Source organism: Glycine soja, chromosome 15 (genome assembly GCF_004193775.1).
Source record: "Glycine soja cultivar W05 chromosome 15, ASM419377v2, whole genome shotgun sequence".
NCBI classification, from domain to species: domain Eukaryota; kingdom Viridiplantae; phylum Streptophyta; class Magnoliopsida; order Fabales; family Fabaceae; genus Glycine; species Glycine soja.
The window spans coordinates 6,251,857-6,270,667 of record NC_041016.1 but is presented as its reverse complement, the minus strand read 5'-3'; the positions used below and the strand labels follow the sequence as shown (position 1 = coordinate 6,270,667).

The window sequence follows — 18,811 nt, the reverse complement described above, 5'->3', positions numbered from 1 at the left end:
ATTGAAAGTATATGTGATTTTTAAAAAAATAAAGAATATGCCATTAAAAACCATAAAAGGACGCATTCCAATTATGAAAAATGAATTTAATTTTTATACTAGTATTAAACTTCTATATTTTTTTTAAAAGCGAAATTGTGATATATTAAACTTCTATATGATCTTGTTATGTGGAAAGTTTATATCAATTTTTCTTTACAAATATTAATCAAACTGTGTCTGGTTAATACCAATACAAATTATACAAATTTTCTACAAGATAAAAGAAATTCGACTAAATAATGAATGTTTAAAAGTAAAACCAATTTTTTTTTTTCATTTCACCCTTTTTAAGGTACGTAAGCAATAAGTTGCATGTGGATTTTTATTTTTTATATTTTATTGAAAGAATAAATATGCGTGTAGACAAAAGGTTTATTATTAGCAAAAAACTAATAAATTCGTAAACAAGCAAATGCTATGCTTTTAAGTTAGAAAAGCTCGAACCCTGTTTTGGAAAAGTTTATGTCATACTTTTGTTGAAACCATAATTCAAAATTAAAAAGCATATTAGCATTTTGTTCATCTCAACTCAAAGAAGAAAGATAAAATTTGTAAGCTAAATTTTTTAAAATTTCTCAGTAAAATGTGTCACATTAATTTGTTAGGATAAAACTTGCTAAAAATGTTTAAAAAAACTTGGAATAAAAAATATAATTTATTAATTCACGCACGTTACTCAATTGAGTCTTTTATGCTTTTATTACATAAGATAATAATGATATATAGATTATAGGTTTATTTTTACCCTTGTACATTATTTTATTAATATTTCTATTTATACTATTTATTTTAACCATTACATCATTTATAATATTTATTTTATTTTAATATTGTACATCAAGATATTGATTTCAATTATTTCTTGAATATTTATATACTATTATACTATTTATTTTAAGGCATAACTTTCAGGGACCAATTAATACTGGGTATTTTGCCAGAAAAAAATATTGTTTGAAAATGATATTCCAAAAATGAATTTAAAAGATTGATTTGATTACAAATATATTTTGTGGGTGTCTCACTTGTTATCAATTCTTTGTTGATAAAAAAAAAAAATAAGTTTTCACTTTTCTTGAAATCAATATGATCGTTGTAGAAGTAATTTTAAGAATATTAAAAATCTGATAAACAATAGTCATTAAAGGAGCGCTAACAACACATAATTTCATATTAGTTAAAATTTAATAAAAACTAAAATATCAGAAAGATATGAGTCTTATAAAATTTTATAATTTTCAATAAATTTCAACTAATAAAAAAATGCATTAAGAAAAAATGTTTTAAGAGTATATTACTATTATTTTTCTTATTATTGTAGTAATCAATTTTTTTTTTTTGTTTGCAAGGTGAAGATTTGTATGCTAACCAAAAAGGTTCTATATTATTCTAATTTTTTTACCCACCTTACACCTTTTATTGTATTTTTTTTCATCACATTTGATACATCTATTACTTTCTTAAATGTTTCTTATCTACAAACATCTTCAATTTGTAGGCTAACGATTCAAGTGATGACAAGAAAGGCGGTATGCATTTATACTTTAAGTGTTGAATTGTAAAATTTACGGCTACTAAATTAGTTAGATGTGTTAATAATTTTTCGCTATTCTTTAACAACTTAATCTCAATTGTTAAGTATAGTTTTTGCTGTCTAAGTTATACAATGATTAGACACCACTCTCGAAGTACTAATCAAATTCAGTAATTCAGCCTGACAAGCTTTTAGTTGAAATGTTCTAAGTGAGCTAAATGGGGCATTAATTGGAACGCTAATAATTCCTAGTTGAGTATAGATATTATTACAGTATTTTAAGCAGCTTAAAGTACATATTCATAGTTACTGACAACAAAGTTGATGTTATTTACAATAATCCTCCTTATTCTTTAAGGAAACATTTGTAATTACTTTGATTTGGTAGGTCAATTGTTACTTTAGATGGATAAAGCCACATTACTGGCTGAAGTTATTAGGCAAGTGAAGGAATTGAAGAATAATGCAGCGGAAGCAAGCATAGTTTTTCTAATCCCAATAATTATGAAGTAAAAGTTGAACCATATGAAGATGAAGGAGGAGTTGGATCAATGTCTTCCAGGGCATCTGTGTGCTTGTGATTGAGCTGCTATCTCAGCTAAGACAAAATCTTGAGTCCCTTCAACTACAATTGGTGAATCAACATTAGGAGACAAAGTAAAGAATGCCTTTGTCTATACATGCTGCAAAGAATCTTGAGCATGTTGATGCCAACCATTTGCTTTGTTAATACAATGTTACTGTTATGGAGGGAATGTTATGAAGAAGGAAACACAGCAACAACCAAGCATGATAGTAACTAGCACCAGCATACATCAAAGGCCCACAAGGAAGATCACCAAACCGCAGCACCTAAGGGATTTTGTGTAATTCAATTCATTCTGTTAAGGGAGTGCTGAGATGTCACGACAAGGAATATTGTTGTCTGATATTTATCTGAGTTTCTGTTATTGTTGTCTAAGTCTTTTGGTGCCATTACTAGTATTCTGTTATTTTCTCTTTTCGAACTACAGCATCATTGATGCAGATATATAGGACTGAACATGAATGTATTGAACAAGCAGAAAATAATACAAGTTTCTTTCCCTCACCTTTCTTCTTTGGAGGGTCCTAGACCTCGAATGCTAGGAATCACTGAGCTGTTTTTCAGTTCATAACAGCTACATAGTTGTCTGTTTGTCCTAGATTGTGTAGATAGTTGGATTATTTTTTTTTTAATTCTGCAGTCAGGCAAAATATAATGTACTGAATTCCAAAAATGTTTCATGTTGATGTTATTGCCTCCGTTGTTGCTATTTGTCGGTATCATCTTAATCTAAGATGGGACTATGGAAATATGCAAATCAGTTGTAAATCTGATATTGATCGGGTAATATTGTATATATGAGCCAATTTGCCGATAAAAAAAATATGAGCTAATTTGAAATGTTGATAAACTTTGGAGGTAGTTTAAGAAGTTGGTTGTAAATATCATGTAAATTGTTTAACCTGTCTATTTTCCTTCAACAAAGCTCTAGTGGTCTAGTTGTAGAATAGTATCCTGCCACGTTACAGACCCAGGTTAGACTATCGGCTGGTACAATTTAGCTTTATGTTATTTTCTGTATTTTTTTATCCAATGTTCTTGAGATTGACAAAGACAAAAAGTGTAAAAATACCCGGGTTCGAATATTTGCTTGTTATAATGGTCATATATATGATTTTATCTACTGTTTTATTTGGCAGTCATCTTTTGTTGGTCACAAACCACCCAACAAAAATCTTCCAATTTTGAAGAAACTGTTATTATTTTGTGTGCACATATATAGGCTTAAGTTGGCTGCAGCCAAATTAAACACGGATATTCATAAACAAAATCGGGAAGAACTAAAAAGAAGGCAGAAGGAAATTTCCTGAATTGCTTGAACCACTCGTGGATCATTTGACCATTGCATTAACCAAGCACTTAATAGAGATATACATAGCAGATCAGCTAGCCTTGAATGATACTTGGAAGTTGGAACACGTGGTGGACTATTAAGAAGTTCAAACTAACCGTAGTATAGAAGAACCTTCGTGAATTGGGCTTAGAAGTTAGAAACAATGAAAACTGTCACATGATGGGGGGGTTTTAGGACTTAAAATAATCCAAAAAGCCTCCTGCCTCCAAAGGAATATGCACATTGCAGGATTGCACGCATAGCTTGCCTTTTACACTTTTTGTCTTTGTCAGTCTCAAGAGCCATCATTGGATAAAATTGCAACCAAGACCCGTCAATGTCATCAACATATCAACTTCTTTATCCCTTTGGTGGCATTGCACATTTGCACTTGGTGCTTGTTGTGCAAAACCTTCCACCTTTTTAAACTAATGAACTTTCATAAGTGGGGTGCCCATTTTGACTCCCACATTCTTCATTATGCATACGTGTCCGGATAAATCAGCTTAATTACAAAAGGAATTTAACCCATCTCTGCATTCTGTTTTTATGGAAGGAAAAAGTAAAAAGAACAAAAGCTTCTTCTCATTTGTTCTCATTTTTTAAATTTTTTTGGTTTGAAGAATAACGTACCCACATACCTATACTTTTCATCCTTAATTGAACTTTAAGCTATTTGTTTCTGATTACTCATCCTTTTCTTGTGTTGTTTCTTTTCTTTTTTTAATATTTGAAAAAGGTTAATGTTTCACATTGTTTGGTTTAGCTTACCTCCAAGTGTTTTATGTATTAAGCTTGTTTCGAAAACCTTCGAACAATAGTTTTGCACCAATGACAATAGGTCAAATGGGCACCCTGCAATGAAGGGCCAGTAGACACATTTTTATCCTTTAAAATGCATATTTTCTCTACCAAGTTAATATATTTTTTTATTATTTGTTTTCATATATATCTTTATTTGAGAAAAACTGTTTATCTCATTATTGATTTTCGAAACCCTTCTTCTCGGGTTCTTCTCCTCCTCGGCAAAGTCTAAAAACTTAAGAAATTAAATTATAAATACTTGTTATTTCAGATATCTCGAATTCTCGATTCAGATAAGAAAACACCTATTATATTCTAGAAGATTTGTACGTATCATACAAGTTCTTGAGAACAATGTGACTGTCATAGTAGTCTCATATTGATATCTGCATTTGAGTTCATTTTCGTGATTAGAGATTACACCTTTTGATGGGACCCTAATAGTCATAGAGTTGACTAATATTTCAAAAAGTAAACTATTAACTGCAATACATCTTATAGCAATTGAAAAAAAATAACAAGTAACTTGGGAATTTAATTTATAGAGCTATTAATAAATTGAAGTACATGAGTTAAGTACCAAATTCTTTGACTTAATATTTTTTTTTGTCTATTTATCTTTTACAATATTTTGAACTCGCTTTCCATTATTGGGGTGAATTTCACATTTTTTTCAGAAAAGTTAAGGTGAGTTGGTTTTTAAGGACTTATTATGGTTAAGGTAAGTTTTCAAGATTACCGTTAATGCGATCTTTATTACATTCACAATGAGATTTAGCCTCAAATTCTAGAAGGATATATGAGACTTATCCTTATCATTCAAACTAACCTTCACTGACAATTAATAGCTAGCCAAAGACTTGGGCCAAATAATTTTTTTACTTACTAGAGAGTGGTTTTTTTTAAAAAAAAATACACGTCAAGGACCAAATCTCAATTAACAACCAAAGATTAATTCCTTTTAAGATATAGAAATTACCAAATTAAGTAAACTTTATTTTTCTCAATAAAGTACCTTTCTATATAGAAGATAAAAAAAAATTGGATTAACATTTTTTAAAAATCCAATTTTTTGTCAACTATGTCAAACTTTAGTGATAGTAAAAAAGGGTCCTGATTTAATTTATTTAATATACTTACATCAAATTTACTCAATAATAATGCTAATAAAGGTTGGTCCAAAAGATTTGGATTTGAATCTCAACATTCATGTAAAAACTTTGTTAGTAAGTAAATCTGTAAGTATTTTTTGAGACATGAGATTTTGATCCTAGTTAGTGAATCTACAAGTTTTCACCTCATTTAAACTTTTCAATAACAAAAAACATTGGCTTAGTGACTTATGTATTATCCAATTATGTAACGTCATGTGATTTATATTATTATGTCAAATAATTTAGTTAAATTTTTCATTTTTTACAATTAAAGCCTAAGGATCTTTTTGTAAATTTAGTATTTTTGTTTTTTAATTTTATGTTTTATTAAAAGATACTTTTATCCCTAAATAATTTATATTCTTCCTAATTCTAAACCTAGTATTTCATTCTTGCATATCAGTCTTTTCCATCGTCTTTAAGCAAAAGAGCGCATTTTGCACATTTGCTTCTCATGTCGTGCCTCCTAACTGGGCACTAACCATGATTGCAGAAGAATTCTTGTCATTCTCAAATCAAATTCGTAACTTATCCTCGTTTCAAATTGAATCCCTAATAAAGATATTTTCAATTCTTTGATTTTTATTGTTTGTCTGTTTCAAATCTGAAATCCTTAATCATCGGAAAGATTACATGTTTCTTTGGATATTTATCTTGCTTGTCATCGTTGGAAGCAATCAAATTTTTTTACAAAGAGACATATCTAGATAAACATGTAATCTTTTACTTGATTAGGGATCAAGGATTTGAAACAGATAAACAATAAAAATCAATGGATTGAAAATACCTTTATTATGGATTCGATTTGAGAATGACGAGAAGTTACGAATTCAATTTGAGAACAATGAGAATTCTTCTACAATTGTGGTCGATGTGAAAGATTAGGTTTAGAATTAAGAACAATATAAATTATTTAATGATAAAAGTGTATTTCAATAAAAATATAAAAATAAAAAATAAAAATAGTAAATTTGCAAAAAGATCCGTAGGCTTTAATTATAAAAAACAAAAAAAATTAACTAAATTACCTAATATGATAATATAAGCCTTGCAATATTATATGATTAGATAATATAAGTCACCCAAATATAACTTATTTTCAAGTCTCACCAAAATAACTGTGAAAAACATTTACTCAATAATACTCTTACTAGTGTTTCTATCCTTTTAAAATCTCTATCATACATATCATAAAAAATATCTTAGTAATACACAAGATGCTTTTATCTTTATCGTTTTGTGAATTACTGAATTCAATTGTTTCCAAAATATTAAATATAGCATTACTTTTAATCTCTACTTGATCATGGGGGAAAGAGATAACTGTAGAAAGTGGAAAATCACTAACCTTTACGATACGATCTTACACTACTATCTGGTTTAAATCAAACAATATTAATTAAAAATTAAAAATAAGGTAAAATGTGTAACACTAGTTCCTGTTCCTCTCTCTCGTTATAGTGTTCATGCCGCGAAATCTTTGGTCTATCTATGGCCGATGGCCAGTATTGATGGAAAGCGCGTCTGAGGAAAGATTTACCTCTCTCAATCATCGAAGACTAGCTAGCTTCATTGCATGACATGAACATAATCAGATTTTGGAATTTTGTTTAACTTCACTAAAACGTATGTACAGTTCCGTGCAAGAGATTCCTCTTGGTGGGTTAAAATTAGAGTTGTAATTTTGTAAATAGCCTCAACTTCTTGGGAAGAGAACACGAATTAGAATATCAAAAACGTAATTCTTATAACAAAATTACATGGAAGAAAAATAAAATAGTCGCGTTAAGTACTAGCTAGTAGTTTAAATAAAAAATTCTTCATAACACACTCTTTTGAACATTTTTTTTATTGGTGAAAATTACAAAAGATAATGGATCTTATATCATATTTAATGACTCTAATTTGTGATTTTGTAATTTTTTAATAAATTTCAATCAATTATAAAATATGTGTTTAGAAGAATGTATTAAAAAATATGTGTTTAGTACTCCTCTTAAAATAAACTGACTAGGCAAAAAATCACTTGTGTGTTTAGTTTTCTTTCTTTTTGTTTCATGTGATGGTTTCATTTTACTTGTTGACTTGAGAAGAATTTGACTAAAAACGCTAAAAAAAACAATTGAACTAATAGCGTTGTTGACGCAATTTAACTTTGCTTGCTATACACATACATTTTGCGCACACGCACATAGTAATATTAGATTCCAAATATTTGGAACCGTAATCACCAAATTGTGCTAGCAGACATTAATTTACGATTCATGGCAGTAAGAAACAAATGTTTATGGTGATACGCAAGTTCTGGGAGTGGAACACGTCATATTTGCACTGTCACACACACACACACACACACAAAGCCAAAATCAAAACGAAAATGTAACTGCTAGCTAGTGATGAATGAGGTGCTTCCTTCGCACGTGGGAAACTTCAGTGCCTGCAATTCACGAATATATGGATAATTATTTGTAGTGGACTCCACATGGATATGCCACAGCCACTAAAGTCTCAAATATATCTCTTTCTCCCCACCCAAAGAAACTATACAAATGTTTATAACTGTTAACTTAATAACACTATTTCGTAGGTCTAAATTGGTGATGACTTAATTGCATACGAAAGGAGCATTTAGATACAATTACTTACAGCTTGTTTATCATAAACTATGATTCAATTGGATTATTCACTCAAAATACCTTAATACCGACATCAAACTAAAGTAATATTTTCTCTTTTTTTTTTTTATTTGTCAATGAAGATGCTCTTTAATGCATGTACTACCTATCTATCTGGCTTCTTCAGTTAATTTCTAGATTATATTTCTCGAAGAATTCCACCAGCATAGCCACATATTCTCCTAGCTCAAATCTCTATGATACGTCTATAAACTGCATGGTTTTAAATGCATTTTTAATACAAAGTAAATCGAGGGCTTTTAATTATTTAACTTAATTGCTCTTTCAGGGATCATAATCGAAAAAGGAATCCACAAAATTAATGAATGACTGCTCCTCTTGCTCCACCCTTCATTCATGCAAGGGAAACTTGGCATGATCAATCTCTAATGCATGTGAGAATATCACAGCCACCGATCCAGATCAGATTGTGTAACCAGCGAACGATTATGAATTGATATATTAAGTGACCATTAATTAATGTTGACGCGTGTGCACTGCCCCAAATTTTATGGCTTCATAAGGGAACATATAGGCTGGGTCTCCCTGATTCTCACATGCAATAGACGTGGGTTCACATCAAAACCAAAGTCTAAATTTAGTTCGTTGTTGTCTCTTTTAATGAATAAAATGCCAAGTCATACTATTACGCACCCTAGCTACTTGGGACCAGTGAACAAAGAGTTTCCTATCTATTATCCACCCAAGAAGGTCCCCAAATTTGAATTTGACGAAGACATATGATGAGTCCTAAGCTCATAAAATTTCATTTCCACTATGTTATAGATTTATTAGGTTGAGATTGTGAAGCAAAGAAAGACCCGACATTAGGCGTTTGTGATATTGTACCAAATAGTTTGTTTATCTAACAAAAGTGGCTATATAGAGAATGGACTTTTAACTATATAGATTTAACTACAATTAAATCTACAAGCAATGCTACTTGTATAATATTTTAGTTCAGATATAGTCACATCTGCATAAATCATTAAATTAGCACCTTGTCCCTAGTGAATTTCAGGTACGGAAATCTTTTTTATTAAAACAAATGATGCATAAATATAAAATTCCATTACTTAATAAATTCATGATTTGAGATTTGGCATCATAATATCCACCATTACATTTACATTTAAGCACTGTTTTATGCATGTGCCCTGTTTGCCCCCCCTGTACTTTAAGTTCGCGGAGCTCTTCAAATAGTTTCATTGATTCGTTTTCTCTCCCTCCCTCTTGTCTCTCTCTGTCTCCAATGTCAGAAACAGAAACTAAAATTATATAAGAACCAAACCTCATACACACACTTTTTCAAAATTTCAATATCTTGCTTTGTTTTCTCCTTCCTCTCAAACATGTCAACCCCTTCATCATCATCATCATCATCTTCTTCTATTTGGGTGTTGTCTAACATAAAGCTTCAGTTCTTTGCCCGCATCAGAAGGTTTCTCCAATCCAAAGCAACCAGAAAGCGTTGTGACCCCTCTGATCGGTTTGACACAGCTAAGAGCAGAGTTGAACACAACAACAAGGTTGAAAATCTTGAAACAGTTCACGTTATGGAGAAGCATAAGGAGGAGGAAGAGTCTGTGATCATGTTGCAGAGAACTGTGAAGATGCTTCACTTTGGAAGCTGGGAAGAGAAGATAGTGGCAGCAAAGGAGATTGAAAAGTTAGCCAAGGAAGATGTTAAGGTTAGTAAGTTGATAACAGAACTTGGCGTGGTGCCGGTGTTGGTATCTATGGTGGCGTCGCCGGTGGCTAGCCGCCGGCGAGTAGGGTTGACGGCGTTGATCCACCTAGCTGATGGAACCTACACGTAAGTTTTTCAACTATGTTCTTCCTTCGTGTCTTTTAGTTTTTGCTATGCAACACTTTATGAATGATTGCCACATAACCATTCTGTTTTTTTAGTGTTTGATAGTCTTAATTTTCTTGTTTGATTTAAAATAAAACTACAAGTAATTAAGCAATTCAATGATACTAGTATAAAACTGGTGTTATTGACTTGATATTGAACTTTGTGTTTGATTCAAAATTGAAATTCTGTTATTAACTTTAGTTCTTTAGATTTTATTGGTTAAAATGTTGAATTGATTTTACTTAGAGGTTAGTTTGAAGGGTCTGAATTGTTAGGTGTTGCTAACATATATTCATACCTAGAATAGATGTCCATCCAATGGCACAAAAAGATATAAAATGAATGATTAAAATTTGAAACAGTGCAATTTTTTTTTTGGTTAACATATTGTGAGAGAAGATATAATAAAGTAATTAGGGAATTTGTAACATTGGTTAAGGTCCACTAACTAGAAAATCAAGGTACATGAATTATAACTAAAATCTTATTTATCTTAGTCATACTTTTATTGTCTTCTTATTTGTCATATTGTTTGATATGGACAAATATGTAATCATATTTTATAAAGAAACTGGTGAGAGTGAGTGGAGCCATCGTGAGCATTTAGTATCCGCTCATTTTGACTTTGGGGGGCGGGGACAAGATTGATGTACACAAAAGTGGCGGTTGGCCTTGGCGGGTTAGGTTCATGACTCCACAGTAACCACAGCCAAAGCGTTCTATACATTTCCATAAGGTAGAAAAATAGATAAATAAAAACAAAAGGCAATGAAATCACGTGGGTGGGTGTTCGTTTTTAGATTTTAATGTTACATTTGTCCCAACAGGCTGTAGAAGCATGAAAGTTATCAAATTAATTTAACTTGTATTCATGACATTTTAGCCATTATTTTCGGATCAAATTTGTCCAAAATCCCACTGTGCTACCATGCTGTGATGTGCTATGCCAGTATTAGTTGGAAGAAACATAATTAATACTAGTATAAAATCACCAAACGTGCAGTGTCAACTGAGTTGCAGGGTTGTTAGTATAAACTAGAGACTAGAGGGGACAAAGTTCATACTGAAGCGACAATTTTGTCCTAAAATTTATAAATTACTGATTACTACAAAATATAGGGTAGTTGATCAGATTCGTTTATGATCTTTAAGAAAATTTTATGTCTTTTGTTGACCTTCATTTTCCAACACATATATTAACTTCAGATTCTCGTTGACTTCACTCTGCTATAAATAATGTTTTTTTAATTTAGTTGGTTTGGCCTTATTCTTTATTACACAAACTGCACCAATCCCATCAAAAGAAGAAAAAATGAATTCAACAAGGTGGGTTGATGCTAGTTGAGAATTGAGTTCCCCTCTCTGGTTTATGCTGACTTTTAGAAAACTTCAACTATAGTAGTAGTAGTATTTGTTTCTGACCTAACTTTGACCGAGTTGAAACATGTTTTCCTTCCTTACCTGACGTATCTACTACGTTCTTTCTTCAGGAACAAGGCTTTGATAGTTGAGGCAGGAATATTGTCCAAGCTGCCTAAGACAATTGACCTTGTAGATGAATCAACAACAAGTAAATTGGCAGAGATACTTTTGTCATTGTCATCTCTTGCAAACACTCAATTCCCTCTTGCTTCATTAGACTTTATACCGTTACTTAGAAACATTCTTGAGACAGGCCCAAGTTTTGACACCAAAAGTTCGTGTTTATGTGCCTTACATAACCTATCAACTGTGTTAGAGAATGCATGCCCTTTGGTTTCAAGTGGGGTGGTCCCTATCCTCTTGGATGTGTCCTCAATAAAAGAAATTTCAGAGAAAGCACTTGCCACTCTAGGGAACTTGTCAGTGACTTTGATGGGAAAGAAAGCAATAGAGAACAATTCAATGGTGCCAGAAACCTTTATTGAGATCTTGTCATGGGAAGACAAACCCAAATGCCAAGAGTTGTCAGTGTATATTTTGATGATTCTAGCACATCAAAGCTCACTGCAAAGAAAGAAAATGGCACAGGCAGGGATTGTTCCTGTGCTTCTTGAAGTGGTTTTGTTGGGGAGCCCTTTGGCTCAGAAGAGAGCAATGAAACTATTGCAATGGTTCAAGGATGAGAGGCAAACCAAGGTGGGGCCACATTCTGGTCCACAAACACCAAGATTTGCAATGGGGTCACCAGTGAATCAAAGAGAAGCAAAAGAAGGGAAGAGATTGATGAAGAGTTTGGTGAAACAAAGTTTGCATAGGAATATGGAAATAATAGCGCAGAGGGCAAATGCAGCAGGGGAGTCTTCTAGATTGAAGTCTTTGATTATTAGCACAAGTTCCAAGAGTTTGCCTTACTAAGGTTTATTCTCTTTACTTCTTTTTTTCTCCTTAAAATTTGAAGTTGACTCGGCTTTAGCAGTTTAGGGCTTTAGGCTTTGGTGATATGTGCTCTTGTTTGGCACCAGCCATTGACGGCATCACGTCATGGGACAACAACGTGAAAAACTACAGAACGTGAAAATGTCACCTTGATTTTTCTTGCTAAGACATTTGTAAATGTTGACAGATATAAATGAAAAGTTTCCAATCATAGGAACTCGTTGAAAATGAGAAATTCAAACTAATATAGTAAATTCCGCTTCAATGCCGCAGCCATTCTGACCAATAAAAAAGCACAGGTGCTTTTCATAATCACTTCAATATTTCAAAGAGACACAGATAGTATGTTTGAACAACACTAATAATTGATTTATAGTGGATTTGAAAACATGTTAAAAATTGTTAAACGTGAATTTCCAATGCTACTAATATAGTTGCTTTTACATCACTTTTGATGTGATTTTCCTCTAAACATGGATCCCCACAAAATCACGTTGTCACCATAAAAATATAAATTTAATCCTTTGTTGCTTTAGTTTTAATAAGGGAGAGAAACATAATTTTGATGCAATATTACATCATCCAAAATTATATTAAAATATCATCTAATGTGATTTTAGGTAAATATTTTTACATTTGGTTCCACTACCTAAATTTTCACAAGAATAAAAAAATAACATTTAGCCACCTACTGTCCTGTCCTGATTAAATAATGAAATTTTATTAGTTTTTGGGCCAAAACATAGTTTAGCCGTTTAGGCCCTTGAGTTTTCAACTGAGGTTTTGAAATCAATTTTTCTTGCAAAAATTCCAATACCAACCAGGCAAGGCATTATTTTCCACGATTTTGGACTTCCAACACAAGGTTTCATACACAAATTTTTTCCAAGAATTAGGATCCGTTTGGTAGAGAAATAAATGAAAAATAAAGATAAATTTTTGAATTAAAATAAAATATAAAAATTAAATCTCACGTTATTTTATTATTTATTTCTCTTTTTCTCTAAATGAACACGCATTTAGTGGCATGAAAGCCACCCAAACTTAGAGGGCTTTAGGTGGGGGAAGGGAGGTGGGAGCTCCTGATTTTCCATCAGAAAAATGGCAAGTTTTAGGTCACATGAGACTTTATATTAGGGCTATTTATGTCATTTTAGATTATACCAACGGATCCTAATTTGGAGGTGACACATAGTGGAGTACGACACAAAAAGTATGGTGGACAACACAGGTTTTGCGAGCATGGTGGGCACCAGAATCCTCTCATCATCGTTTTCTTCTTCCTCATCGACTTCAATGGCTACCTCTCCGTCGTGATATATATATATATATATATATATATATATATATATATATATATATATATATATATATATATATATAAAGAATGAACAAGTTAATATCACAAGCAAAAAAAGAAATTATACTCATTTTTTCTTCAGTTCCAATTCACGATCAATTGGTTATTTCATTATTCATTATACAAAACTGAGTTATTCTTTCTAAGAAATCCAGGTAGTTATCATGGCATTGATCATAAAAACATGAGTTATAACATTAAAAAAAATTAAAATTTTATTCATGAACACGAATTTTGTGGAGTCAAAAGTACTTTGTTGTAAAGAATAAAAGGTTTATAAAATAATACTTAAAAAGTGATGTATATATATCACTTGTAATTACTACGGACTAATAAGTAAAAAAAATAACCTACAATACATATTGTTAAATCAATATTTTCGAAATTGATGTCCAAATTTCTTTTCTGGAGGATTACAACTAACAATCATTTAATTTATATAATATCATTTATAAAAATAAGAGAGAAATTATTCTTTGAATCTCAATTACATTAATAAGAAGTGTGAACTTATGTTTACTTATAGTTCAGGTCAATCCAATCCTAATTTGTATTTGAGCCGTGAATTATGAGGTTCATTTAAATATAAGAACAAGTTAGTGTCTAATAAATTGATCAGGACAAAATTTAAGGACGAATTAAGATCATACGTAATCTGACTCAATCTGTCCCTTGCTCAACTCTAACCTCGGCCATTAAAACGTCCACAATCATATGCCTAAACTGATTTTGTATGGTAAGCTGTATCGGAGTCCTATCATATCTTCAACACATCAATTAATAATCTTAAAAAATAAAATTAGAAAAGACTCACTAAATACACATCTAGATGTATCCCACGATTATCAATATCACATACTCAACAACGATATGTTACCCAAGACTCAACAGTGCCATTGTACCTCTTGTTGAGAGCTATGATCTAATTGGATTCATTAGATACTGAATCAAACAAAGTTGTACAGGTACCTTCAAATATATCTTATGATCAAGCAAACAGACATTAACTAGAAAAATAAATAAATCATACGGCTTATACTTTCCGTTGAAAATACTGCTCCACTACACTCTTTTTTCGATAAGCATCCTCTTCAAGGAACAAAACAGAGAAGGAAAGAAAGGAAATCTCAACGCTGAAAGATTAAAAATATCTTGTCAATGCAGTAATGCACCATTTAATGTAGGGTGGGCTATTTGACATCGTGCACAACAGGTAATGCCACAACAGCCGAATGAAAGATATGTTAGAAGAAACAAACAAGCAAAGTCAATTATCTTGTTTGACATTCCATCAAGTCTGATTTGTGATTCGTATTGTAGTAAATATCTTTGAAGTAAATGTAGATGCAACTTGGCAAGAATTATAGATGACAGACAAAAAGTAAGCCTAAAAAATAATAAATTTTTTACAAATACAGGATACAAAAAACCACTGTTAGGGGGAAAATGAAAAGCTTGAAATGCAGACAAGTTTGGAGGAATCAATACATTAAATTTAACCACTGAAATAGAACAGATGTAAGCCCTTTTTGGCCACTATTTCCCACTATTTGGATGCGTCTTGGTGCATAGGACTCTCCGTCCCTTGGCGCGTCGTCGCCTTAAAACAGCTCTTCCACCTGGTGTGCTCATTCTTTTGCGGAAACCATGAGTGCGTGCCAATGATTTTCTTGATCTGCTTCTCTTAGTCAGGCAAAGAGCAGCCTTGCCTGCCCTCACAACAAGGCCAGAACCTTTTCCTCTTCTGGTCCCAAAATTAGATGTCAAATCCAATCCAAGTGACAAGCCTTAACATTGAAAATTTAGTTGAGATCAAATCAAGCTAAATTTGAACAAGAATTTTATCTTTATACATACACATTAAGCAAATCAACAGCAAAAGCTCAACAACAACAAAAGCCTTATTCCACTAGATGAAGTCAGCTAGTCAGATTAAACACAACAACTATGGTCATACGCAACATTGAACAACTGCACCAAATAATTCATAGCTAGTCAGTTAGTAATAACAAAATGTTAACAGCTCTGGTTTCTTCCCTTTTTCTGCCCACAATTTCTCTTTTTCTTTGCCAAGTTATTAGCTAGAAAGTTTCATTGGCAAAATATGTTGAATTTTAATGTATGAGTGAAGTATTGCTTGAGTTTCCTAATGTCCTTAATGATGTTTATGAAAGGGTGTCATTGAGGTATTCCTAACTGACACAAGCTATTGGTCCCATTTGAGTCTCTTCTCCATCATAACCTACATAAATCCTTTACTTTGAGCCAGGAGGACCAAGGACAAGGAGTTCAACCTTTAAAAGTTAAGGAATCAATTATGTTTGTGTCACATCAAGATGTTACGGATACCACTAGGTACTAATAATACCAGATCACAATGATTACAGAAAGAAGAATTTTTATCACAACAATTAAAAGCATTGCTGCACCCGTTTAGCATCATAAAAATTGCAATTGAGGGATCATAGGAATAAAAATAAAGTGGTTCTCCTAAATCTGGAATTCACCAGAATGCAGCCATGAAGCAGGAAGCAAGCTCATTGGATCTATTCCAACTACATTACATACTCAGACATCACCAGTGACGTCTCTAACTGTACTTAATCCGAAAACCAAAAGACAAAAAATGCAAGCATTTTAAAGTGTTACTTACCATTACAAATAATAGTAGTAATATAAAGCCACTGTGAAAATAATGTTGGTAGTTTGCGACGAAGTTATTGGTAGTGGCATCAACTCCTATTTGACTTAAATTGACAGAAAAGTAAATCTCTTTTAAAACCCACAAGAGGAACTTCCGTTCCAAAACGTACCCATGTTCAAGTGAAATTAAATCCAAACCACAAAAACATTTTAACCCATAAACAACATCAACCCCTATCAGCACTTCCCAAATAAAACTACACAAAATCATAGGAAACAAGGTACAATGAAATTCACCCAGGAAAAAAAAAACGAAATTTAAAACGACCCACATGGTTATTAGTGAAGGAACCAAATGGAAGTGTAAAAGAACAAATACCCAGATGGGAATTAAGCAACAGAAGTACCTGAAATGGAGGAAGGGGGAGAGAGAAGGGAAGGAGAAGAGAGGAAGGAGCAATGGAGAAGCGGAGAGCGAGCGGTGGAGCAAGTGCGGGTAAGGTTCAAAGAGAGCGAAGATGGTTTTGGGGCAGTGAGAATGAGAGAAGCTGAGGGAGTGGGTGCTGTCATGGCTATGCAAAGCGATAACGAAGCCATTATCCACTTTTGATTTTTTTTTTTTTTCCTTCACCTCTCTGTTTCACTAGTTTCAAGTTTCATAAAGCGATGAGGGAGAGAGAGAGAGGATCATTTTCTTTTGGTGATTCACGTTGCGGCTTATTTATTGGTCATTATAATGTTATCCTTAGAGTATCAACAAATGGGGATGTAGCTCAAATGGTAGAGCGCTCGCTTTGCATGCGAGAGGTACAGGGTTCGATCCCCTGCATCTCCATTATAATTTATCTTTTTACAACTTTTTATTTAAAATTTATTCTTCGGCTCTAAACTTTTGGGCTGCAAAACAGAACAGTGCAGAAATGTACAAGTTTGGCTTGGGCTTTCGCAATTCTAATTTCGGAATAGACTCTTTATTAGTTGGATATTTTGGCTTTATCAGAGGGAACAAAAATTGGGCCTTCGTGTCATTTTCTTAAAGATATTTCGTATCTTATTATTCTATAAACTTTATTAACACTTATTATTTTTCTCTATTTTCTTCTTATTTGATTTTATCTCTTTCCTTTATAAGTGTTAAACAGGTTGTTGGATGTTTAACAAGGAACATTTTTTCATCCAGTATTGGTTTCTAAACTTGGTGATATATTGGATAATAAAAAGGACTACCTGATTTGTTATTTTTAAGTTTTATTGTTAAATCTTAAATGTATGCTAGCTGGTTGGTATTTGAATTCACTTAGCATGTATTTGGATGGGTATTATTAAAATTGATTTTGTAAAATTATTTTTAAAGTAATGTAATTTATGTTTGAATATTTGATTATAAAATTAAGTTAAAAGTAAAATTTAATATAAAATTTTGAATCTAATACAAAAGTTATTTAAAGTTGTTTCAATACATAATTAATTTTGGACCTAAAATTAATTTAAATTATTTTTTATCAAAAAATCAAACATATAAAAATATATTCAAATCACGACATCCAAAGTAATTTTTGAACACGAAACCAAATCAAACAAGCACTTATTTAAAACTCAAATCACGCCAAAAGTGAAAAAATGTGAAAGTTACTTTTAGTTACTTCCACTTTATAGTTTTACACGCGTCCGATCGATCTCGAGAACGCAACAATAAGCAAGCAGCTAAAATGAACAAGCAATTTTGAGAAGTAAGCCGGGTGAATATGAAAATGCTGTAACATGATCCGATAATTCTGAGAAAGGACAATTCGTTAGCTCTATATTAAATTATGATTCCTCGATCTATATATATTTGGATTGGAAATGGGAAAAAGTTTTTGATGAACAGAGAAAATACAAGAAAAAGTTTTTTATATAAAAGAAAAAAATTAAAACAAGTCATCCAGATAAGCTATACTTGACTATGTTATGGCAAAAATGATTTAATTACATTTTTTTAGTCTTTCAAATAAGATTTTATATTTTTTTGTCCTCAAATTTAAACAATATTATTCCTTCACCAAGGACTCAAAAACTACAATTTTTTTATTTGAGGGAAGGGACAAAAAATATTACATCACTTTAGTCATAGACAAAGAAGAACTATAATTGAAACACAATTTTAGTGATGTACATTTGAAAATTAAATTATATGCATTTTTTTGAAATTAAATGATTTAGATTTAGATATTTTATTTTAAAAGTAATTAGTAATAAATTTCAATGCATTTTTTTGTTCAATATAAAATTATTTTAACTCAAAATCAATTTTAAATCTAAAATAAATTCCTAAACATAAACAAAGCAAGTATTTGCTTAAATTACCTTTTGTATCTCCAATTCAAGCAGGCAGTCTCAGGTTAACCAACATTAGCAATAATCGTGTGAAGTGTTCCGATCCGCAAATGTGATAGCAATATATATAACTGATTATATAGATAGA

General features: G+C 31.7%; 2 protein-coding genes and 1 non-coding gene across 3 annotated transcripts; 2 read left to right on the top strand and 1 right to left on the bottom strand.

Annotated features, from left to right (window-relative positions):
* Nucleotides 1-9,238: 9,238 nt before the first annotated feature.
* On the top strand, nucleotides 9,239-12,579 carry LOC114387353 (U-box domain-containing protein 7-like). The gene is made up of 2 exons (XM_028347526.1): nucleotides 9,239-9,944; nucleotides 11,477-12,579. The coding sequence occupies exons 1-2, from the start codon at nucleotides 9,481-9,483 to the stop codon at nucleotides 12,321-12,323; spliced, it is 1,311 nt and encodes a 436-aa protein (XP_028203327.1). The 5' UTR covers nucleotides 9,239-9,480; the 3' UTR covers nucleotides 12,324-12,579.
* Nucleotides 12,580-15,068: 2,489 nt separating this feature from the next.
* On the bottom strand, nucleotides 15,069-17,018 carry LOC114386371 (50S ribosomal protein L34, chloroplastic-like). Its single transcript, XM_028346373.1, has 2 exons — nucleotides 16,755-17,018; nucleotides 15,069-15,491 (listed from the first exon to the last, which is right to left on the bottom strand). The coding sequence occupies exons 1-2, from the start codon at nucleotides 16,942-16,944 to the stop codon at nucleotides 15,241-15,243; spliced, it is 441 nt and encodes a 146-aa protein (XP_028202174.1). The 5' UTR covers nucleotides 16,945-17,018; the 3' UTR covers nucleotides 15,069-15,240.
* Nucleotides 17,019-17,109: 91 nt separating this feature from the next.
* On the top strand, nucleotides 17,110-17,182 carry TRNAA-UGC. The gene has a single exon. It is a non-coding gene; the product is annotated as a tRNA-Ala (tRNA).
* Nucleotides 17,183-18,811: the final 1,629 nt, after the last annotated feature.

Coding starts and splice junctions, on each gene's coding strand:
- LOC114387353 (XM_028347526.1), top strand. CDS start 9,481: ATGTCAACCCCTTCATCATCATCATCATCATCTTCTTCTATTTGGGTG. Junction 9,945..11,476: donor CTAGCTGATGGAACCTACAC/GTAAGTTTTTCA, acceptor TTCTTTCTTCAG/GAACAAGGCTTTGATAGTTG.
- LOC114386371 (XM_028346373.1), bottom strand. CDS start 16,944: ATGGCTTCGTTATCGCTTTGCATAGCCATGACAGCACCCACTCCCTCA. Junction 15,492..16,754: donor TCCCCCTTCCTCCATTTCAG/GTACTTCTGTTG, acceptor TTCAATGTTAAG/GCTTGTCACTTGGATTGGAT.